Source organism: Sparus aurata, chromosome 17, assembly GCF_900880675.1.
Source record: "Sparus aurata chromosome 17, fSpaAur1.1, whole genome shotgun sequence".
Classification (NCBI taxonomy): Eukaryota; Metazoa; Chordata; class Actinopteri; order Spariformes; family Sparidae; genus Sparus; species Sparus aurata.
In genome coordinates this window covers 20,667,957-20,692,398 of record NC_044203.1, presented here as the reverse complement: position 1 = coordinate 20,692,398, position 24,442 = coordinate 20,667,957, and the positions used below count along the sequence as shown (strand labels likewise).

Genomic DNA, 24,442 nt, shown 5'->3' with positions numbered 1-24,442 from the left:
TTTTGCCTTTACTCTGTTGCTCCCATCTGCATGCTGTGATCCTGACATTTCAAGATGTACGGATATGTGGCAGTCTGTGTGAGATAAGAAGCGCAGAAGGGATCAGAAGTAAAGGCCTCTAGACTCGTCTGCTTGTACTGCTTCATATGGGATAACAGCTTTTACCATGCACGTGCATCTACATGCAAATACAGTGTGTGCAGCAATGCAGTGTGTGTAAACTGTGGTGCGCCTTGTGTTCTCTTATGGGAACATGTCCCCGGGGCTGACTGTGTCAATCCTCCCTAATGACACACGGCTTCCGCTGCATGTGGAGGGCGGTGACCCCACCTAACCCCACTAACCCTTCTCCACACAAGCCTGACCCCTAACCCTAACCTGCAGTGCAACCGCGAGACTCATCACACTCTTCGCACACACACACTGCAGCAGTTTCTGTCTGAACGTTGTAGCTGATGCTAGCATGCTCCTTCCTGTACAGACAGTGCACCGCGAGTGTCACAGAGGAGGGGGGCTCGTAGCTCGCAGCATGAGGCGTGTTATGAGGGATGCAGGTAGGCCGCGTTAGAGGCCGTCATCCGCGATCAGGTTTCTTCTGTGACCAATCTGTGACAACTCAGAGCACTCTGATTCAATATTTGTGTTCATCTGTCTGTGTTCGTAAGTCTATCCCCGTTCAATGTGTCTTTGAGACATCTGCGATTGGGTCGACTTGTATCTTGCATGTGTGTGTGTGTGCGTGTGTGTGTGTGTACGCGTAGCCCCCGGCTGTCTCCATGTGGTTGTTATTTTAGGTCTTATGAAGGAATTCTCAGCCCCCCCCCAACCCTCCTCCGTCGCTCCCCACGACCGGGGTTAGGATGGGGGGAAGGAGAGAAAGATGAGGGGGGAAATGGTAGAGGCACACAGACGATGATGGTTGGGGGAGGGCAGGGGAAAGAAAGAGGTTTCTGTAGAATAAAAGCTTTTTATGCGGTTTATGCTTCTTTCTTTTTTTTTTTTCTTTCCCTGCATTCTTCATGTGCCTGTTTGTCAGACTGCTTGGCCATGTTTGATCCTGGACTGCTGCGAGAACAAAGTCTTTTGTTTTTTAATGTCGTCGAGCCGGATTGCATCTTACAGTCTGTGTGCTTGTTTTAGGTGGCGATGATCAACTCCACCAATCTGACCTTCATCCAGAACTTTACGGGGGAGCAGGTAGGAGCGCCAACACATCCCATTTAGACTGCATGGTCACATACCTACTCCTGCACCCTTCTCCCACTTCCATTTGCATGGGGATGAAAATGAAATTAGAGGAAAATCATACCATATTGAGTTTACGGTTGAATATACCCAAGCTCCTTCTTTCTCTGTCCTTCAGATGGCCTCCTATTTTGGCTACTCGGTGGCTGTCACTGACCTGAATGGAGACGGGTAAGCCTAGAGCTCTCACGTCACTCCAGACACATACGCTCTCTCCACGTCTTTTGTCCTCTGAGAACTGAAACTTGTCTCCCCAGGACCGACGATGTGCTGGTCGGGGCGCCCCTCTACATGGAGAGGGAGATGGAGAGCAAGCCAAGAGAGGTGGGGAGGGTGTACCTGTACCTGCAGACGGCCCCGCTCACCTTCACCAAACCTGTTGCCCTCACCGGGACACTCGTCTTCGGGCGCTTCGGCACGGCTATAGCACCCCTTGGAGACATCAACCAGGACGGATACAACGGTATGCTCGGAGAATGAAGGAAGAACAAAAAGGAGAAAGATGAGATAAAAAGGAAATTGAGCCAGATGAAATTCATCTGAGAAACAAAAATAGACAAGATGAGAGAGGAAACAAAGAGAGAAGAGATGAGGAAATTTAGCACGACCCTTGTCCGGCCATATGGAGCTTGTGTTTCCAGGTGAACCCGACAGACATATCTTTTTCTGTGTTTCCCGTGCCTCTCGGACTGTTTTGTCTCAGACTTGGGAAAATCCTTACGGATGCCGCGGCATGAGAAAACTCAAAGCTCTTCAGCCAATCAGGAAGTGCGCCGATGAAAGGTTGTCTGTGTGAACTTGTTCCCTCCTGTGTTGATAAGGGTTACGGCCATGTGTGCGTAAGTGTGTGTTGGAGTTATTTTTAACTCACCAGATGTGCACTGAGATAAAATCATCTGGGAGTTTCTGTCCTGCAGCCCTGGGTTCATTCCTCTTCAGTGTGTTTGTTTTATCCTCACATTGATTGGACACACACATGCGCACGCTCATGCACACACACACACACACACATACACACAACGCATGCAGCCTGTAGCACAAATGCTCCATAAAGCTCAGGCCTGCTGCCCTTAAAAAATGAATGAACTGAAGCACATATGGAGCTCGTATGACATCAAGCGCACTGTTTTGAGTTTTATTTATTCATGGACTGCATGTGTTAATGCGTGTCCCACCCCTTTAAACCCTTTAACCAGCAGATCAATAACCATTGGATCAATACTGAAGCTTTCTCTGAGCACAAACATAAATCAGGATCGGCTGTCAGGATGCGACGGTCTCTGAGGGGTGGTGACGTGACCTGAGAGGACACGGAGCCTCTCCGCCAGACCTGCTCCATGACTGTGCATGATTTCATTATCCGGCATTACGTTATGGTCGTCACCAAGGAAATACTGTGATCAGAGGTTTCAGCAGCTTATTTTTTTGCTAATGTCAAACGTCTGCGTTGAAGTGTACCTGTGCCCCGTTGTGATTTAATCACTAGCAGATCCCTTTTCTGTCTGCAGGGACCTCATCACTCCCTCTTTTTCTGCAGAACTCTGCCAATTCCTGCTCATCCTCGTGGCTCTGTTAAGTGTCAGCTGAAACCACGCGATTTAGCTTAATTCAATTTGCCATGTGGCTTTTTTTTGTTTTTTAATATCTACCAACCAACACTGGCTCTCTGTCACCATCGCTCACACAGTGTCAGCCTCTTTCTGTCTGCGAGCGACGATCTCCTATAGCGCTGGTCTCAGTGATCACAGTGGGTGTTCCGCATTTTTCCCTGCGGATGTCTGCGTTGTGTGGGATGCTGTTGAGCAATGCCCGTGAGTGACTTTCACATTACTTGAAGACTTTTTTTGAAGTATGTTGCTTCTAACATAGTCATTCGGTTACGTACACGTACCCACGCATAGACACACAGGCTCACAGGCGCACATGCGCACAGATGAGCACATGTATACACTTGCATACACACATGGTTGCATTTATCCTCCCTACCCCACAATCTGCTTCATGTGGAACTACTTGTTTAGGCTGAGTAAGAGGGGGTCCAGAGACAAACAGGATGTCTAGAGGTGTTCGGACAGTTACAGTACTGGGCGATACTTGTGTGCAGGACAGTGCGATGTGTGGACATTAAAAGGTTAAAGAGTTCAGTGTTACTTTTCATGTCAGGACAGGTGCTCAAGGGTTGTATCTCTGTTTTCATGTCTGTGTTGTCGGGTGCACTGTTGTTCAACAACTACATGCCTGCATCATGTCCGAAGGAAGTCCATGAAGACCTGCTTTCTCTTTCATTTTCTTGCTGTGAGCAACTGCGTCTTACACAAAAACAGCAATATTGGATTAGAGGGAAAGTTAGAATAGATTAGATCGATTTAACAAGAGCTCTCCGCTGGAAGAAAAAGTGATTCCGCGTATTTCCGTACACCCATGAGGGAAACATTGGACCTGATGAGAATTTGATGAGATCTGATGAAAATAAAGGGGGTGTCTTTGCTTGTTTTTCCAGACCGTTGTCTAGCAAATCCGCTGGACGCACACATTCCAGATTAGCTGAGTTTTGGAGTGTTTAACTTTTCCTAATAGCCTACTTCCAGGGGCTTTAACATCTTTGGGAATACATACGCTTACACATTGTTAACCCCGCTGCCAGGAATTACATGAGAAGATCGATAGGCTACCATCATCATCTGTCCTCGAGCTCAGTCATCTTAAAGGTATTGTCCAAGTTTAGATAAAAAAAGCCTCCAAGCTGCTTGGCTGTACACTTATTCAAGTTTAGAGGTGCTGGTAAGCAGATATTTTTTCTGGTTTTTCCCTGGTTCCAGTTTTTATACTAAGCTAACCCACTGCTAGCCAGTCCACAGCTTCATATTTGATGGACAAACGCTGAGACCGGTATCTAGCTCCTCTTCTAACTCTCCGTAAGAAAGCAGATAACTTTATTTCCTGAAATGTCTACGACCAATCCAGACGAGCCAGCCTACCCATTTGCTCACTTATAATTAGGTGATATTTAACCAAATGTTTCCCCTGCGGAGCAATATAAAGTAACAAAAAGTTACCGCAATGACCTTAACAGTAACCCCGAGCAGAAAAAGAACGATTTAAAGATAATTTAAGCGAATGGAAATTAAGGAAAGAGGTGAAGGACCATGCTGTCATGGTCCCAGAGTGCAGGTAAATGGAAGTCAAGCTCTTTTCCTTCTACCTGCATGTTTCCCTGTCTCAGAGGGACCTTAACCCCGCTGATGTCTAAACCATCCCTTCTTGTGTCATCTGTCAGACGTGGCAGTGGGCTGTCCGTTCGGAGGCGAGGAGCGTGGAGGCAGAGTATTGATCTTCAACGGTAACAGAGATGTGTCCACGCAAGGCCTGACGCTGAGCCAGGAGCTGAGAGCAGCCCGGACCCCCAGAGGCGGCTTGCCTGGATTTGGATTCACTCTGCGAGGAGGCCAGGACCTGGACAACAACCAGTATCCTGGTAAACACTCGCACTCAACAAGTCAATCCCTCTCTACTCAGCTCCCCACGTTATAATCAAAATTCTTTCTCAAACTCACATTCCTTCTCCTCTCCACTTTCCTTCCAGCTCCTCTCATTACAGCCTCCCTCCTCTTCGTTCCTGACCTCCACATTTCATCGTTCCCCCCCATGCATGCACTCCTCCGCTACCATCCTCATGTTCTCCTGTGCTGCTTTCCCTCCTCTTCTCTGGTAAAGTCATCAGTCAGAGGAAGGGGGTATAGGGATGCACGCCAATGAACCGCTGCTGCATCCATTCTTTGGGGATTTACAGTGCTCCAGAAAGGAGAGAAAATACAAGATTGAGAGAAAAAAGTATAATGCTGCATTATCCGCGTGACATTCAAGCCTAAGCCCAAATCCCCGAAACTGCGAGCAGACAAAGCAGCGCTCAATCAAATTACATCCAAGCAGCTCCCGCCTACTGACTTTACCAGACACCTCCACCTTCTGACTTCACAGAGCACATTAGAAACCTTACTTCAATCACACGAGACCTGAAAAGGAGGGGATTTTCTTTTCTTTTTTTTTTAAGTGTGAGGCTGTTTATATACGTGAGTTTTCAGTTCAGAAGCAAAAAACCACTGGAAGCAAGGCAGGTTTGTTAAACCACTGTTTTACTACCTAATTTTCTCCCTAATTTAGAGCCAGTCTCCTCTCAGCATTGCTCTGGCTCTGTGCTTCCACAGATTAGGCTGAAAAGGAGAATTTGTTTAGTTTTACCTTTTCTTTTCTTTTCTTTTCTCTTTTCTTTTCTTTGCCCCCCACTCCCTTCCCTCTTTTTCCTTCTCATTCGGCTACAATAACATATTCCTTCATTCCACAAACAGGATATCAAGGGAAATTACACACACAGGAGTACACACACCTCACATGTGCGGCGTGTGATCAGTTTCATTGGCGGCCGGAGAGTATTTTCTTGAGCGCGCGCCAGGCTCCAGGTCAAAGCTAGACCCGCTGCAAATCCGAGATCCCGGATTCAAAAACATCGCACAGTAAACACACACACAGGGGTTACAGGTTTGGTGGAGGCCCTTCTGGGAGGAGGGAGTGAGTAGAAACTCACGGGTGGCAGAGCTTTTCAGCCAACACACACACACACACTGTATAAACATGTGCACACACACACACAAGCGGTGCAGCGCTTGTGTCGCCTGTCATTAGGGAGCGGGCTGGCGGAAGTGAAGCTCACAGACACACACACACACAGGCACACACACACACGGAGTGTCGTTAGCACAGTAGTAAAGTCACACTGTTCAAAGGAGCCGGAGACGTTTGATCAGAATTATGAGAGGACTGAGCGGGCGTCTGGGAGGCCTGCTCGAGCGCCATATGCTGCCACTGACGTTAAATGTCATTAGTCTACTGCAGGAGCGCACAGAGAGAGGGAAGGATGATGATTAAGCTCCAATTTTAGCTTTAATGGACTGTTCTGTTCTCAAGGATTACGTCGAACACGTGTGTTTTTACTTGATAGCTCACAGCGGAAAACTAAATGAAAGGTAGAAAAGGCAAAGTAAGACGAAGAAAGGCAGCACCAGAACAAAGAGAGACACCGACATTTAAAGTCCACAAAACTCTTTTTCAGTAAGTCACCACACAGCAGACTTCTAGGCAACACCGCCCCGCACAGCACAATGGGCTGATATATGTTTCCTGGCTTGGCCGTGATAAAGCAGACGATTGGCTTCTACAATTTAACACAACTTAAATTCAAAAGCATGCCTCTTTGGTCGTGAGCATGAGTTGAAAGCAGCCCTGAGTTGATGTTTCACTGACTCAGTGGAGGCAGAGAAGCGGCGTGTGGCTCAGGCTAAAGGCTGGAGTTAAGGTTAGGGTCGGCTGTGTATCGTAAGAGGGGGTCAAATTGCCTCTGGTGCATTTCAGGTTCACTCGAGGGGTCAAAGTTCAAAAACTGACAATGTTTTACCTGTCAATCAAAGCGACTAGCTGAGAGAGTTAAAGACGTAGAGACGTGTCAGGGTGGGTGATTTGGATGTGTGTGGTGGTGAGGGGTCATTAGGTTGGTAAGTAGGTGTAAAATGTATGACTGGTTCTTGTTTACTCTTAGATTTAGTGACCATCTGTATTTTCAACCCATTCTGGATGTACTTTCAGGTTAGAATCAGTAAAAGGTGACACAATTTGTACCTTTTTCTTGCAAGATTTTTCATCATAAACATATCATATCATAAACATACCTTTAAACAAAATGTTAGTCAAGCCTAACAAATTCCAATCTGGAACAGCTTATTCCGCCTGTCTGCACTGCGAAAAATGTGCTTTTCAGTATAAAAAAGTAGTGTTAGCATAGAATTCAAAATATGTATCATAGCTGGCAAGTTACTGAACAGCCTGAAAAATCCCACACATGCATCCAAAAAGAAAGAAATCCTCCTTTTCTCTCCCAAAACTGCCTCCCTCTCCACTGAGTGCCATTGACCTTTGGCATTTCGTCATTAAGGCCAGTCTCCTGCAGCCAAACAGGCAGCCAGTGACAGCTTGACAGTATGTCTAAACTCTGGATGGAGGTTGTGTTTTCACAGCTCAGGACAGACACCATCGGCTGCCGCAGCTCGGTTACCAACACTGAACCTGCACCTATCAATGAGTGGAGTGTATGCACTGGTGTGTGGGTAGGGTTTTCTGTCTGTCTCTATAGACACACGCGCACACGCTAACCTCAAATCAACAGTGGCAGGCAAGCTTTCCTGTGTGTAAGGAAATGGGATTGACATGAAAAGGAAAGTGGACTGTTATTTGATTTAGCCCTCGGCGCAGCCATGCACGCACTCACACTCTCACACACACTTAACCCCAGAGATGCCCGGTCCTCAAATCAGCCTCATGTCATGTGGCGGTTTTGAGAGCAAACAAAGGAGTCAGGCTGAGGGATACAGACAACCACTGTGTTGAAAACACACACCTATGGCAGGAGTTGGATTTCGGGATGGACGTAGGAATGTGGACTGGGAGCGAGGCGGTCTCTGGAAACACACCTTGCTTCTGATGGCTTTCACAGATTGCGGTTTAAAGGCCAAGTGCTCTATCCTCTGCCCTCCTCTTCGTTCTATCATTCCCTCCTCCTCCCTCTCCTGCGCTCTTTTTCCCCCTTTTCCGTACCTCACAAAATCCACATCTTGAGGTCCTTTCTCACTGCAGGCTTTTCGATACAGTACGCACACACACACACAACGCCACACATTCGCATAGCGACATAGCACACCCCAGGGGAACAGGGACAGGGCCTAAATGTTTAATGTTGTGGTTTCAGGGGGACTCAGTGACTGCAGCCGAAGGCAGAAACAGATGTGCCTCGCTCAGATTCAATTAGTCCCTTTCTTCTTAAGTGCGCAGGAGAGGAAAGACACAGCAAATGACAAGCAAAGTCTACAAGATTACACTTCCACCATAGCTCAGACCAATATTCCCTGCAGCAGGTTTCACTGACAGCGAAAGCAGAGTTATATAACAGGAAAAGGATTTTGATAATTAAGTCAAAAAAACATTCCCTTTCTTCACATCATGTGAGGTTTTCTAACCCAACTAGATTTTGGAGTCTGGGAAATTGCCATTCTTTACTATTCTATTGTTTTATAGGCCAAACACTTAATCAGTTAATCATAAAGAATAATAACAGATTGATTGATCATGAAAAGAATAATCAGCTTCTCTGTGAGCAGCATGAGGTTATTCTGTGTTTCTCAGGATCACACAGTCTTGCTGCATCTGGCAGTGGTGGTTTGTATCCATTAAGTGCCTCTCTTCAGTTTCACCTTGTTTTAATCAGCGCTAGTGTGTGTGTGTGTGTGTGTCTGTGTTTGTGTGTGTGCGGCTTTCATTGGTATGTGTCCCCTTACCACAGCCATTAAATTTGTGCTCTATTTTAAACTCCGCAGCCAATTAAAAGTGTGTGTTCATCACAAAACCCATGAAAACATATAAAAAATTCTAATATAGAGGAGATCTGCTGCTGCTTACAATTAGGAGCCATTCCTACGCAGGCTGTTGGGAAATGTTGTTTATCAGAATGTGATTGGAGCGATGTCGGCTTTCTGATGGCGCTGGAATGGAGCGTAGGGTCCCCCGCATGTCTGGCAGAAAAACACACAAACATGTGAATACACACACACACACACACACGTGTACAAGCACACACATAAACTTGTGTTGTGTTTATGAATTTAGTCTGAAGTGGGTCATGTGTGAAAGGATAAGAAAGAAATGTCAGAGAGTCAATGTAATGTCACTGTGTGTGTGTGTGTGTGTGTCTGTGGGTGTGTGTGTATTAAGTGAGAAGTCTGTGTTTGATGAAGATTGCTGGAGACCTTGAAATCAGTCCCATCTGTGGCATTCTTTGAAGCTCTCTATTTCCCGTCTCTCTCTCTCACACACACACACTCTCTCACTCTCTCTCTCTCTCTCTCTCTCTCTCTCTCTCTCTCTCTCTCTCTCTCTCTCTCTCTCTACAGATCTGATAGTGGGGGCGTTCGGCTCAGGCGAGGTGTCGGTGTACAGGTAAGAATGTGTTCTGTCTCATATTAACCTTTTGCGCGTTTCCTTTTTCAGTTTCGTCATGTCAGAAAGTGTCATGCGTGTGTGTTTGCTTGTGTGTAGGTCTCGAGCTGTAGTGTCCGTGGAAGCTGAAATGATCTTGACTCCCAGAATCCTGAACCCTGATGACCGACAGTGTCACCTGCCCCAGACAGATATTATGGTCACCTGGTAAGAACATCTAATTCCAAAGAAACTAGTAAATTCCCTCTCACACCTACACCGCATTCTTCAATACAGCCCATGACTGCATCATGGTCCACAGTTGTGTTGTGTGATCACATGCATCCACAACTTTCAAACAATACATTATATAATATATATATATATATATATATATATATATATATATATGTGTGTGTGTGTATACTGCTTTACTTTCATATGTAATTTTCTCATTGGGCTGGTTCCTCCTCACCTGTCCAATATTAGGCTTTTGAGTTCAATTCAATTCAATTGATTTGTCCCCAGGGGGCAATTAAAGGAAGTTGTATCGTTTTGTTAATGGTTTCACTGTATATATCAGTCCTTGTGTATGTAAAAGGTCTTGATATTTGCAAAGGTCAAAGTCTACACCAACAGAAGCTTCTCTCTCCCACAGAAAACAGCGCTCCTGAAACGCCTCATCAGTATTACCGCCTTTCATTCAGTGACTTTGTAGCCTAAACCTAATTGCAGAAGATTCAGATCACCTGTGCACAGGATGAAGCGACTTGACTCATGATTGGGGAGTGGAAGCAGCTTGGGGCATTTCCCTCCCAGCCAATCACGGTGGTATGACAAGAGGGCTCGCACCCTCAGTCTGAGTCGGTCCCCTTAGACTGCTTAGGCCCTTTTGGGTTTTCTTGGCTGTCCACATCTTTCTAGTGAGTAAACTGTGTTTATTTGGGAGCCCCTTAAAATCCAAGCCCCTATACACCTCCAGTTTGACATTTTATTTCCCTGGTGCTTGTAGGAGGCATTTGTTTGTCATACCCAGAAGGGGCATTTGTTTGATTTATTGTCCAAGTAGCGGACATTGGGCATTCCCCTCTAGACTTTCATGTTTTTTGTTTATATTTTTATGTAGGTTGGGCTGGCCAGCACTGCCACTAATGCCACAACTTTGTGACATCACACTATGTCACCATGTCACACATGTGCATTATTTAATGCCTAGCAGCTACTTTGGCACGAAAGAATTGATATAGCACAGCCGCTCTGTTGTTGTTAGTGGTGCTGGCTTAGGCATGTGTAAGCTGACCAATCAGAGCAGACTTGGTCTTTGGGAAGGGAGGGCCTTAAAGAGACAGCGTGTGTGACAGCAGTTCATACTGCTGCAGCACTGGACATTATGAGAACACTGATGGGGTTTTTTGGGCATTAAAGCCAACCTATTCTAGTAGTAAGTGTATATAATATTATGAACCTCAAAATGAACATGATATGTCGCCTTTAAAGGATTGGCTTCGGCCTGTTTAAACAGAGTGTTTTCGATATTTATTGTTGTAACCATGTTTTAATGCTGCCCCCCTTAATCTCTCTTGAAAAAGAGATTCAAAACTCACCAGGGCTTTATGAGGCTAAAGTGAACAATTATTTTTCCTTCCTTAGTGTTTCCAAGCTATCTTATTGTTGGCACCTCTGCTGCACGGACAACCGGATCGCTTTTCATTTTCCTCAGAGTTGCAACTACCAACAACACAGGACAAAATATGAGTTTATTCACTCTGTAATGGAGATGTGAAGCAAATTTTCCTGTGATATTTCGTGCCTGGTGTGAGACAGAACAGCATAGTAAAAGCAGAGTTTATAGGCAACCAGTCTAAATGCATGTCTAAATGCAAATGGTGTCAATATTTTATAGCCATTACGTTGTGACTTCTGCATTAACTTATTAAGTATACATTCAGGCAAAAAACTTGTCTGTGGCCAGTTTGAATAAAATCAAAATAAGCTTAGAAAAAAAAACTTGGTGAAAAAGAAATACTGACTAATGCACCACTGACACAAAGAAAGACAAGAATTTATTTGATTTTCTTTTTGTTTACTAAAATGTTCCTCCAGCTCCTCACCACAGTCCGCAATTGGTTGTAATTTTTACCAGCTGCATATCGCTCCAGCACTTCTGTTTGGCATTGCATTGTGGGACAATAGTGCCCGTCAATACCAGACTCAAAGTCATTCAAAAATTTAAAGTGAAATCTTCAAGTGCAGTATACTTAGTCTAGAAACCTTTCCAGCAACCACACTCAAGATACTTCTTAAAATGAATTTGTTGTAGAGACGTGTGTGTGTGTGTGTGTGTGTGTGTGTGTGTGTGTGTGTGTGTGTGTGTGTGTGTGTGTGTGTGTGTGTGTGTGTTTGTTTGTGTGTGCGCGCAGGTGAATTCAAGTGAAAGGGATCAAGGTCTTAAACAAACACGAGACTAATGAGGCCCGCTGCGGCTCTGAACCCCAGAGCTGCACCAGAAATCTCACGGCTGTATACTGTATCATGAAGTGGTATGCAGCATAACGTATACACTCTCACAAATCACACACACACAGTGACAGATGTGACAGATATTTCACCCCTGAGCTCTCGACGTCTACCATCAGCCGAGGTCTGTTTGTCTGTGTGTCTAATGCAATAATTTAGAAGCACACTGAGAAGGCGTGCTCGTATAACCTGGAAAGTCAGATTTATGGGCCCCTGCAATTAATATGATACTGCATGATTCTATTTTGATTATGTTATTGTTCCTGTGGGTAGCAGGCTGGCTTTGAACAGTATTGGGGTTTTGGTTTAGTCAAGGGGGACTGAAGGAGGGGAGTCTCGACTCTCCTGCTGTTTCACCACAGTCTATTGTTGGTCTTAACTTACTGGGGCTTGAACCGCTGTAGTATCTGGACGGGAGAAGTGTGCTCGGCTAGTCGCCACCATGGTGTCTGTGTGTGCGCTTTAGTGGTGTGTGAGTGTTGGCAGTGAGTGAAAAGGGAACAGGATTTGGGTCGGATTGACAGAGAGTCCTAAACTGTGGAATTCTGTCAAAACAAAACTTGGCTTATTTAAATAAACCGCCATAAAGTTTTGGTCAGAGGTACGGGATCAGATAGGACATATAGGACACACATGCAGAGAGTCCCACTGCAGCCCGTAGAATTAAAGGATGTCTGAGGCCCTTACGTTTCAGAGGGGTGAACATTTTTGGACATTTTAGTTATTTCCCTGCGGTGAGAGCTGGAGAGACGCGTGATGGGAGGTAGGCCTAGACTGGGCCTCTAATGTATTAACATTACATTTGAGTCAGGGGTTAAGCATCTGATTTTGCTCTTAAAAACTGGTATTTCTGGTGTTCTTTTAAAACCTGGGACTTATATTTACATGTTCGGGTGTGTAAATGATTCATACTTACCAAAAGGTTTGGACTCAGTCCAGTAGATGTCCTCAGTTGGACGGTTACAATGGCTGAAATGTAATCCTTTGGGGCAACTACGACCATCAAAGTTACGTCCACATGTCTATCCACTGACAGGCTGATGTTGTTGGGTCTGACAATAATACATACATGATTCCTTTGGACATAGACATTTGATACATAATAACATCCTTTTTGTAACCAGAAACACACGTCTCACTCTGAACTCTCATGAGGTGAGTTGTATTGGTTGTTGCCTGACATGCATTGCATCAATGAAATCAGTTAAATAGTCAACCGTGAATTTGGAAATTAATTCTTGCTGCAATTACAAAAAGGATCTTATTATTAACTTAAACGGTCTCTCCCCGGGAATTATTTCTGTGCTGTTGCCAGAAAACAACTTCAGGCTAAAACAAGCACTTGCGTACCTTTCACGATCTGAGTTGCCCCAAAGGATTACATTGCAGCCGTATTATGGCTGCTGGTTGGGGAGATCTACTGGACCGATTCAAAACTTTTGGTAAGTGTGAATCATTTACACAGTAAACACCTGGAATTATTGGGCCCAGGTTTAAAAATATCAGAATATTTCTTTCAGTATTTCTGGCTCATTTTAAGCCTTTATAGTGGGGAGAGTGGGGCTGAGCGTCTTTTTTCCTAATCCAGGCAAAGGCAGTAGCCAGGAATTACATTTCTACTTGGTCCAGTGGTTATGATTCTTTCCAAGATTGAATGTTGTAACAGTTTGCAAATATGTTCAACATATCTGATGATGATATGTTAGATTGTAGTCATAGCTTGTTTATGCTGCCCCCAAGTGGCCCAAAAATCAGTTACTGCGGGTTTAAATGTCCTGATGGGTTTTTCAGAGATTGCTAGGGCATTGGTTTTCTGCAACGTTTAGCTTCCTGACTCTAATGCAATGGTGATACATGTGTTGCACATGGGGCTGGATGGAAGGACGAAAGAGTCGTGGAGAAGGAGGGACGACTACTTGATGACCAGCCTTGAATTTACAATCCTCACTCATTAAGTGGGCCCGGGGGTTGTAGGGGAGGGGATTTATGTGTGCATGTTTGCAGGGAGGGTCGACCAGCAGCGTGAAAGGAGGGCGGCGGGGCACAGATGCATTTTGGGGGAAATTACGTACAGTAATGACTAACCGAGGCCGGAGCTGTTGTGAGTAAAATGTGGGTCATTTCTGCGCTACATACACTTAAGTTTGACATACAGTGCTTATTAGAGTCACACTTGTGCGAACCCACCCAAAAAAACAATAAAAAAACATGCACATGCTTACATGCAACACTTATTAAAACAGGCGTGCAACCAAATGGAGAGGTCTGCATGACTTTAGGGAGCAATTTTTAAAATAGAAACCTGTATTTATCACACACCCATAAACTCACATCTGCATCACACACATGAGGAGCGCGGGGGGGAACTAGCTCATCATCATTGTGTCATCTAATGGGGAATCCTAATTATTAACAAACATACACGCATCCACAACATCTGCTTTTTGTATGTTGGGGTTTGTGAGCTGAAACCAAACAAACAATAATCACATGAAGTCGTTTGCCTCATGCCTCAAACTGCTGAGTCTTCTGTGGCGAATCAGGAGCGTTGCGTCTGTAAGCTCTCTACGATTAGTGGATATTAACAGTGCGGAGCTCCCTGTGTGGGAGTCACTTTCCTGTTCTTGATTAAAGAGGTGATAACACACACACACACATGAACTCACACAAACACTCACACATACATAAACAGAGGAAATGCAGACATGTTTCCCAGTCTCCCATGTCTGTGTGTCTAATTGAGGGGCTCGCGGGCCCTCAGCGGTGTTTCCCACTGCGCCCTGGAGTGCAGGAAGGAAGAAGTGGCTCTAGTATGGGCAGTTTATTTAGTTAATCATACCGTCTAGTTTGTGTTTTTTGCTTCTAGCATGCATACAAATATGACGCAAGAGTGTGGTCGAAACACCTGCATGGAATGAATGAAATAATGACATGATTAGAGCGTGTGCATTCATGATGTCTTCCAAATAAGTCGCCGCTACAACCAGCACTTAATATTTGTTGTAAATTTAGTTTCCATCAGTTAAATGGCAAATAACATTGTAGTAATACCAGGGCTGCCACAGAAAAATCACCACAGCTGAAGACGGCATATTGGAAATGACCGATAGCGTCTGCTTATGTAAACACCATCGATGACTATTGATGATGTATGAATCTCTTGAATTGATGTCCCATTTCATAGGGGGAGAGTTTCAACCACCACCCCTTGTGATTCTGTTCTGAGTGACAATGGCATTGATCAATTAACCCTAACCCCCATTAAAATGACTTCAATGCATCACACAAACAGCTGTTAAAAAAAAAAATAAATCTAATTAGAAAATACAAATCAAAGCAAGTAGCATCTTTCTTCCATGTGCTTCCAAAACAAATATGCTAGTCAGATCACAATCTTTAAAGCTCCTGTTTGTAAGATGGTAAAACTGACGCTTTTGGTTTCCCAACTCGTCAGATACTGTAGCTTTCAGATGGTGGCCGACACGACCTTCAATCCTAAAGCGTCAGTATCTGACGAGTTGGGAAACCCAAAGCGTCAGTTTTACCATCTTACAAACAGGACCTTTAAGACGTGAGGCAGTGGTGCTCATATCAGTATTTAATCAGAATTAACACAGAATCAATATTTAACTAAAAGATCTTTGTAGCTGCTTCAATGACAACAGTCACAATCACAATAAAGACAAATGTAATACTCGTTCTTGCCTTCTCGTCCAATCTTTTGAGAAAACACTTTGTTCACGTAGCCATCCTTAAATTGTATGGCATATATTCTGTATGAATTATTGCTAGATTCGGTATCAAGAAAGGACTTTATGACCTTACGATTGGATACATATTTTAGCAGCTGTGTTATTTGTTGACTTTGTCATCGTGAATGTGTGTGAACAGACATTTAATATGTTGATCAGCAAAACATGCTAAAAGTTATCCCTTTCCTCTCTCTTCTCTCTTTATCTGCCCTAAATGTTCTCCCTCCAGTCTGAAGGTGGATGTGTGTGCAGCAGTGAGTGGAGTGGGGATCCCCAACTCTGTAGGTAAGCAGCTGTTCACACTGTACAAAGTACAGAGGGTGGGACAGTAGTCAGAGCCAGCTCCATTGTACATCTCATTAGAGTTTCCTGCTGTGAAACTGTGGCTCAGCCACTCCGATCAGAATAGAGAACAAACGAGGGAGGGAGGTTGGAAACAAGAATAGGGTAGGCAGACAGACAGTGGAGGTGTCAAGTACATTGTTTCCACTGTCTAATGATGCTCCGTGGAGCAAAACGCCTACGAACGTCTCCTTACTTCATAAATAATGGAAAATAACACTCATAAAGGGACTGGACAGATTCAGCGGTGAGGGAGTGGCTGATTGACTGGAATTCATTGTCATGTTTTCCTCTCACCTCTCCATCCATCCACCTCTGCCTCGTTTCTCCTGTCCAGACCTCAGAGCGGAGCTGCAGCTGGATTGGTTGAAAGGCACCAGAGGCAGCGTTAAGAGGGTTTCGTTCCTGGACACCCAGCAGCCTCAGCGAACAGGGATCCTGACGCTGGGTCACAACCGGCCGCGTGCATGCCGGAGATACACCATTTACCTGAAAGTGAGCAAATCACACATGTGCAAACATAGATTCAAGAGCTTTGCCTGATGTTTTGTAATTCACCAACATCTACTATTTAAACTTTCTGTCACTCTATCAGGAGGATGATGAGTTCAGGGATAAATTGACCCCCATCTCACTGGCACTGAACTACAGCTTGGCTCCACCCTCTCATGGCCAAGACCTTCCACCTGTCCTCAACCATTACAGCAGCACCTTCCTTCAAGAGCATGTGAGTGTATGAATTATACAATAAGCATAATACTGCACATCTAGTGCATGTTTGACCGTCCTGGGACTGGAATCCCTCCTCTGTTGCTTTTCCTGCAGTTTCTCCCATGTTCTTCCCCGTTAAAGGGTTTCTGTTGAGGAGTTTGTCTTTATCCACAGAGGGCTTAAGTTTAGGTGGTGTCATTAGCTGGAGTTTCTCAAACCACTTGCGGGAAAAAAAACCTGTGAGATTTATTGGGCTGTATAAATAAAGCTGACTTGACTCAACTAGACTGAGCCAAACTCTAAGCACATACTGCCAAACTTGAGCCATAAATTAAACCTGATGTTATATTTCACTCATTATTTGATGGATCTGCTTGCCTAGTAAAAAAAAAAAAGTAAGTGAAAAACTACAAAATAAAAAGATCATCTGCATTACCTGGTCATACCTACCACGCTCAATTTTGTCATTCCTCTGGCAAAACTTAACTGGTCAAACTATTAGAACCAAGATCTTAACATGAAGAAAATCTTGTGCACAGGAGCATAATTCAGACTGCTGGTCAGTCATCGAGGGAACTGCACACAAAAACTTTGGCTTTAGGCCAGCTAAAAGTGATTTGTCAAGCAAACATGAGGAAGAATATATGAAACACTTCCTTCACATTTTTAGGCTTTGGTCCCCTTTAATTCAATCAAGCGTAATGAAATGTCAATCATGACAGCCCTGTAGCACTCATAAATTCTTAACCATAATTTAAGATCATCAGATCTACAATCTGCAGCAAATTACACTTAATTATATATTCAAGCCGCCTATATACACTTGATCCTTTCAAGCAAGATTCATGCATTATTTCCTAAGAAATGTAAAAAAAAAACAAAAGAAAAACCCCACCCTATCTTGCTAAGAAAGTGATGTCTGATCAGTCCCTTTATCAAAATCTGCACCCAGAACAGGATCTATTCTGGGCTGAGACCCATCCTCCATCCCGTCAGTAGTTTTTGTGGAATCCTGCCTACAAACAAACGGACGGTAAGAAAATAGCCTTCTTGGCGGAGGTAAAAACCAAAACCAACCTCCGCCTGAAGCCTGCCACAACAAAACCCCAAACTGATTGTGCTGAACTCTAGCAGAACTCTAGAGTGCATGCTATGTGTCTGTGTGTGTGTGTGTACAACACCTGTATCCTGGTGTGTCCCCAGTGTGTTTACTTCTATTCTTGGTTTCATGATGATATCCAGTGTACCTGAAAACTCTGCTCATGGACCCCCCCTTGTTTACCCCCTCTTCCTCGCAGGCCTACATTCTCCTGGACTGCGGCGACGACAACGTTTGCATCCCCGACCTCCAGCTCTCCGCCACCATGTAAGACTGACACGGCCGCGGCCTCTGACCTCAACCTGTAAACAGTCGACACTTCGTACACCAATCGCAGACACACACATAGACACAAACGCACATGCAGCTAAACCAAAGAGAGTGTGTCTGTTAGTCCTCACACAATGAGCAAAGTTTACACTTGAGCTGCTCACATTATAGTTCAATTCACCATGTGGTGTGTGTGAATTAGCCTCCTCTCTATAGTGTTTCCAGCTGTACCGTATCTCCATGACAGAGTTGTACAAACATCCTGTCACCCTCCACTGGCTGACACACACACTCGGACACACACATTTTTGGGGTTATTCTTGGTTGGGGGGGGGGGGGGGGGGGGGGATGTTGCATTCCATGAAGTAGAGCACATGAACCAATCTTAAAAATTATAAACTGAATTTCTCTTGTCAGTGACAGCAGCAAAGTGCTTTATTTCCTGTGTCCTCTACATGACTGAATGATTTATTTTCTCTGCTCTCTGTTCTCTTTTTTTAAATAAAAAAAACACACACACACACACTCACAAACACAGGGACCGCTCAGAGCTGGTGATTGGAGACGACAATCTGGTCTTGCTGACCATTACTGCGGCTAACCGAGGAGAGGGAGCCTATGAGACTGAGCTCCACACACTGATCCCACCAGAGGCCGACTATATTGGAGTGAAGCGCAGCATGGAGGTAAATACACACACACACATTTGTCTAAAAATCAATGTGTCTGACATTGAGGGTCAGTCGGATGGACACTGAAAATTGACATATAGTATTGAGGCCATTTCGAAATGAGGAAGTGAGCTATTTGAGGCTGCAGTTACAGTACGACATCACATCCTGTTGTGTCTTGTGTTTGTTTGGAGTGATTAAAAGCGAGTCTATCAGCAGGCTTTGTTTTACTGGCAACCGCCCAAAAGCCCCCATTATGATTTACAAGCTGCATTAGTGACCACGGAAATGGATATGGTCAATCTATGTGTGTGTGTGTGTGTGTGTGTGCGCTAATGAGTGTGTAATGGGGCTGTTTGATTGATGAGGTTGTTACTGTCAGAGCATTCATCACTCCTCCTCTCCAGCCTCCCTCCCTCCATCCCTCCCTCTCATTCTCACTCCCTCACCCTCTTCACCCTTTTGATGCTGTTAAACTTGCCTCCCTTGTTCTTTTCTTCCCCTTCTTGACTCTCAATGCCCCACATTTGTCACTTTCCTCCACTCTTGCCTCGTCATCTCATTTGCTGTACTCGCCTTTGTCTCTTTTTTTCTCCTCTCTAGTCCCAGTCTCAGCTTAACTGCGAGTACAAGATGGTCAATGAGTCCAGGATGGTGGTGTGTGACCTCGGGAACCCGATGGTGGCTGGGACAGAAGTGAGTTGTGACACACAAAAGCACAAACACACTGGAGCTGCAATGATTAATCAATGCGTGGCTATATCGGAGACCTATAATGCTTTTTAGTCTTTCTCTTGAAAATTGAAAAAGTCACAAACGCCTCGTCAGTAGTCCCGTCTTTAAGTCTGTGACTTTGTGACATCACACTTCATCACATCACAGAGTCATACATTATGACTCGTGGCTAGTTTGGCACATAAGAATTGATTTGGCACAGCTGCTCTGTTGTTGCTGTTGTTAGTAGTGCTGATTCAGGCATGTGTGTGCTGACCAATCAGAGGAGACTTCAGGAAGGAGGGGAGGTTTAAAGTGACAGGAGCTAAAACAGAGCGTTTCAGACAGAGGGGGATTACGGAGCTGCAGCACTGGCCAATATGAGGAAACTGATGTTTTTAGAGCATTAAATGTAAACCTGTTCTAATAGTCACCCAAAAAAAAGGTTTGAACCTAAACATTTTCATAATGTTTCTTTCAAATTAAACAACTATTTTGATAATCGATTAATCACATTTTCTAGTGTATTTCCTCCTCTATGACATTAAATTGAATATCTTTAGGTTGTGGACATAACAAGATTTGAGGACATCAATCGACAGATTAATTGACAATGAAAATAATCTGTAGCTGCACCCGTAAAACACACACACACACACACACGTTTCATTAAAACTTCCCTCTACAATGTGCATGCGAAGAAGCTCTGACTGTCAATCATCAGGTTTAATTCACACTGATTGATGGTTTCCAGTGATTACTGATCATCACCTTGACCCCTCATTCCGCACACTTTGACTCCCCCGACTCTGCTTCACACACAGTGTGTACGTGTGTGCGCGCATAAGTGCGTATGCAGTGTGTGATAATAATCCATTTAGCTCTCGGATGGCTGACACATGCAGGAAGGCAAGGCTTTGTAAAGTAAAGAGTGGTCCCTTCCTACATGAAATCCGACCGTGCCGGTGTACGGACAGTGTGCACCACGAAGCATGTCACATGTGCCTTAGTGCATGGATGTGATCAAGTGTGGGTGTTACTGCAAGTGTGGGTGTTACTGCAAGTGTGGGGTTTTCCCAAAGGTGTCAAGGCCGACGCAGAGGTGCGTTTGAGCTCTGGAGGTGACACATGGCGCTCTGATAAATCAATTATGTGGTCATGTTTCACTGTTGGGGGAGGAGAGCAAAACAAGGCATGTGAATGGGACAGAATGTGTGTGTGTGTGTGTGTGTGTGTGTGTGTGTGTGTGTGGTTGTGTGCTCCCCAGCCATCCAGATGTTTCCCATATTTAACTCTCCCCTTGCCCCGTTGGACGTCTAGGAATCCATGAGCTTATGCAGAACATTGCTACACGCACCCCCATACTGACTCTGGTTATACTGAGCAACTGAAGAGTTCTCATCACTGGAGTTCATTCCTTGTGCCACATGACACAGCTGCAGTGCCTCACTGAGCAGGGTGATCAGTGTAGGAGGTACATGCCTGAGGGAGAGCTGGTTTTGACCTGTCTGGATGACTTTCAGTGTTTTTCTTTTCGTTTTCGTTTCTTTTTGACCTCATTGTAGTTCAGTAAGCCCGGGTGGCATTAACAAAAATTAAGCATATTTTGACAAAACTTTTGCTGCAAAGTTGCTGTTTCACAAAATGTTAGCGTTTAAAGATATAATATGCAATATCTTTGTATTAAAATGACTAAAAATGACGAGACCTTTATTATGCATTTTGTTGTGTTGTGTTCAAACCCAGATAAATCAGTAATTTTACTCAAGTTAAAGGTAATTACTAATTACAATATGTAAGAATCAGCCTCCTCTCCTCAGCAGCATTCTCTTGGATGGATAAAAAGATAAGTAAAGTAAAAACTGCTTAATGGGTCAGGTGTTAAGGTGTTTGGGTGGCTTGCCCTAGTAAAATGTATGTGTGGGAAACAGTTGACCAATTCGATCAAAATATTAGAAAACAAACTCTACTATATGAAACTGGTTTGAGGACCAAACAGCCTCTGTAGGCTTGTATGTGGCTGTTAAAAGTTTGTATTTTCATTCCCCATCTAAACACAGCCTCAGCTGTCAGCTGAATTGTTGTTTGTTCAATGGTGACAACTTTGTATGGCTGACAAAAAAAAGGCTTACAATCCCTTCAGAAACTTCTTAAACCACCGCTTTAGCGTAAACCATGTCTCTCAGCATTGTTACAAAGGATCACTCTTTTGCCAAAATATTGCGGCTAAAATACGCTGCTTGTGGCAAAAGCTTTGCAGCTTCAAGGACGGCAGCCACCCAACACAGAAGCAGCGTTTTCAGCCATAATGTGGCCAAATGATAATTATTTGGAATAAACTAAGCATACAGACGGACAGCGGAGAATCGGCCAGTATCACTTTGAGAACGTTTCTGCGTATGTTTTGTTTATTTTCTCCGCCGTGAAAATGTAACCAACATAAATCCAAGCTGACCACAGCTGCTGGTCTCTCTAAAGGACGAAGCTACAAACGTTTAACAGCCACCTTAAAGGGCGGGGGCGCGATGCTCCAAAAGACAGATTTTAAGAGGCACAGTTGACCTCTCCAGACATCTCCTCGTCTGTGACAGGGAGTATCATAGCTGATAGTGACGTCTTCTCTGTGAGCGACTCGTACTCATTTGGTGTCTGTCTCTTCAGATCTCTCTGGCTCCTCTCCAGCCTCTCTCTAATGTGTCCCGTAAAGATGGCTCGACTTTGTAGTCCCGCACCCCCGCCCACATCCCCCCCATCCCCCCCCGCAGGCCTGCCTCGTGAAGCGCCGGTCTGCATGCTGTCAGGTCCCTCTCTGGACCATGTGTTTGACCTGTTGTTTAGTAGAGTCGCACATGCGCGCACAGATACACACACAGATACACACAGTTGTCGTACAGTGGATGATGAACTAAGTCCGTCACATGTTTTGAGTTAGCCCGGAGGACATGGGATTTAAACTGGGGAGAGACAAGAGCCGTAACTGTGGCTTTTAAGTGTGTAGTCTGGATTTTCTCTGATTTAAGATTTCTGCAACACACACACACACACACACACTCACACAGACACACAGACCTGATTGTCCTCCTACATGTGACAGAAGAGGCACTAGTTAGCAGGGATTTTACTGTCTATTACCAGACACTTTAAACATGATGTCCCCTTTTATGTACAGATGCATCTCATTTCTGTCCTCCTCTTTTCTACCATCACATTTTATTTTTTTTAAAACATTCTCTCTCTTTTTTGTGTTTTTCCCAGCTGTCTGTTGGTTTGCGGTTTTCTGTCCAAAGGCTGGAAGACGCGGGACCGAAGATCAGCTTCGACCTCCAGATCCACAGGTGACACACCCAACCAGCTCTCACGCACACCCCCCGTCCTTTCCTCCCCCCCACGTCCACACACACTCAAGCACATACGCACAAAGAGCTGTTTGTCTTTCTTCTGAGCCATGTAAATAAGTTCTGTGTCTGTCCTGATCACGTCGCTGTCTGTGGTTTGATGAAACTAACCGCAGAGGCAAGAAGAAGACAGATGGCCCAGAGGAAACTCCAGAGAGGAGACGAGCGCTACACAACATGTTCACTGTTTGCTTCATTGTGCCGCTTTTCAATACGACACACCACTAGACACAGACAGTAAAATGTTGGCCAAGCCGTCTGCCAGAGAAATTCTTCTAGGAGTCAGCTGAACATAGAAACAGTTTTGTCATGAGCGTCTGCGTCCTCCTGTGTTTCAACACAGATACAGAACATAGAGTGCAGTCGGGGCAACGTGTGTTTCATTTTATGCCTCTAGATTTTATCTAAACACGTTGTGAATCTCTCCACAGCTCCAACAAAGATAACTCCGACAGCAACCCAGTCAGCCTGAATCTGTCCATCGTTGCCGTGGCTCAACTCAATTTGCGCGGGTGAGTCAAGCATCTTTGCATGTGAGAGTGTGGCGTCCTCTCCGAGAAACAGTTACAAAAGTCTTTGTTGCCATGTCGGCTTCACAAAGGCCCAATTGATCTGGTTTTAGCCCAAAAATTTGGGGTGTTTTGCAGGATATTACAGCCCCCTTTTGAGATGTTTAAATTTGTGGAGTCTGTTTACATACAGATGGAAAACAGCATGGAAACACAGTTCGAGAAATAAATTTGAACTAATCATGAGCACATGGGAGACTTGTGAGCCTTTGACATGTTCTCGGATGCCCACTGATACCCACACAAACACACGCACACACTTCAAAGCTTGGGTCCCTGAATGACGTCCTTTTGGGTGTGGTCATTCGGACATACAAACAGACGAAGACCGGGGATGAGAGAGACGAGTTCCTGTGAAGCTGTCCTGACTCAGCTGTGCCCATCCGGCATTCTAGATGGGGGCATAAACAAGTTTGCCCACGTATGTCAGACTACAATCAGGTCTTCACAATGGTGTCATCAAATGCGGCAGAATCAGCTTTTCAGCAGTTTCCAAACCAGGGAAATTCCAAATGTTCCAAGTGTTTTTTGTGGAGGGTGACTAATTAATCGGTTCGGCCTTTTAATCAGCGCGGAAAGGATGCTTTACCAACTTTGCTACAATAGCCACCAATGGCTGCACAGTTTCCGCCGGTCATGTGTCACAACATCACCTATTTATATATATCGACCTCCGCCAAGGAGGTTCTGTTTTCACCCACGTCCGTTTGTTGGCTGGTGGGTTTCTTACACAAAAACTACTTAACAGATTTCCATCAAAACTTGGATGGATAGACCCCATTTACTTTCACTTCCTTTAACATTGCGACACTGGATCTGGATCTTAATGAAAAAAATCATGGTTGGGGCGCCGTTTAGCTCAGTTGGTAGAGCGGGCGTCCCACGTGCAGAGGCTTTGTCCTCGCTGCGGCGGCCCCAGGTTCAAGTCCCGGCCTGGGCGCCCTTTGCCGTATGTCACTCCCCCTCTCTCTCATCCCGTTTCCTGTCATATCTTCAGCTGTACTATCAATTAAAGCCAATAAAAGGCCAAAAAAAAAAAAGAAATCATGGTTGAGCATTTATGGGTAGTTTAGAGTGATACAGGGCCATCAAGTTCGATACTGGAATAGGCTTGAAGGGGGATTGTTTGGATTTGGTGGAG

At 44.8% G+C, this 24,442-nt stretch overlaps 1 protein-coding gene across 1 annotated transcript in view; it reads left to right on the top strand.

The window, feature by feature from the left end:
- Nucleotides 1-24,442, top strand: part of itga8 (integrin, alpha 8) — a 43,490-nt gene that overhangs the window by 12,123 nt on the left and 6,925 nt on the right. The window contains exons 10-23 of the mRNA XM_030394282.1: nucleotides 1,141-1,197; nucleotides 1,364-1,416; nucleotides 1,503-1,708; nucleotides 4,523-4,720; nucleotides 9,237-9,282; nucleotides 9,382-9,489; nucleotides 15,760-15,815; nucleotides 16,210-16,367; nucleotides 16,468-16,599; nucleotides 17,882-17,949; nucleotides 18,491-18,638; nucleotides 19,227-19,319; nucleotides 22,593-22,672; nucleotides 23,164-23,244. Coding sequence (XP_030250142.1) covers nucleotides 1,141-1,197; nucleotides 1,364-1,416; nucleotides 1,503-1,708; nucleotides 4,523-4,720; nucleotides 9,237-9,282; nucleotides 9,382-9,489; nucleotides 15,760-15,815; nucleotides 16,210-16,367; nucleotides 16,468-16,599; nucleotides 17,882-17,949; nucleotides 18,491-18,638; nucleotides 19,227-19,319; nucleotides 22,593-22,672; nucleotides 23,164-23,244 — 1,484 coding nt within the window. The remainder of the gene's footprint in view (nucleotides 1-1,140; nucleotides 1,198-1,363; nucleotides 1,417-1,502; nucleotides 1,709-4,522; nucleotides 4,721-9,236; nucleotides 9,283-9,381; nucleotides 9,490-15,759; nucleotides 15,816-16,209; nucleotides 16,368-16,467; nucleotides 16,600-17,881; nucleotides 17,950-18,490; nucleotides 18,639-19,226; nucleotides 19,320-22,592; nucleotides 22,673-23,163; nucleotides 23,245-24,442) is intronic.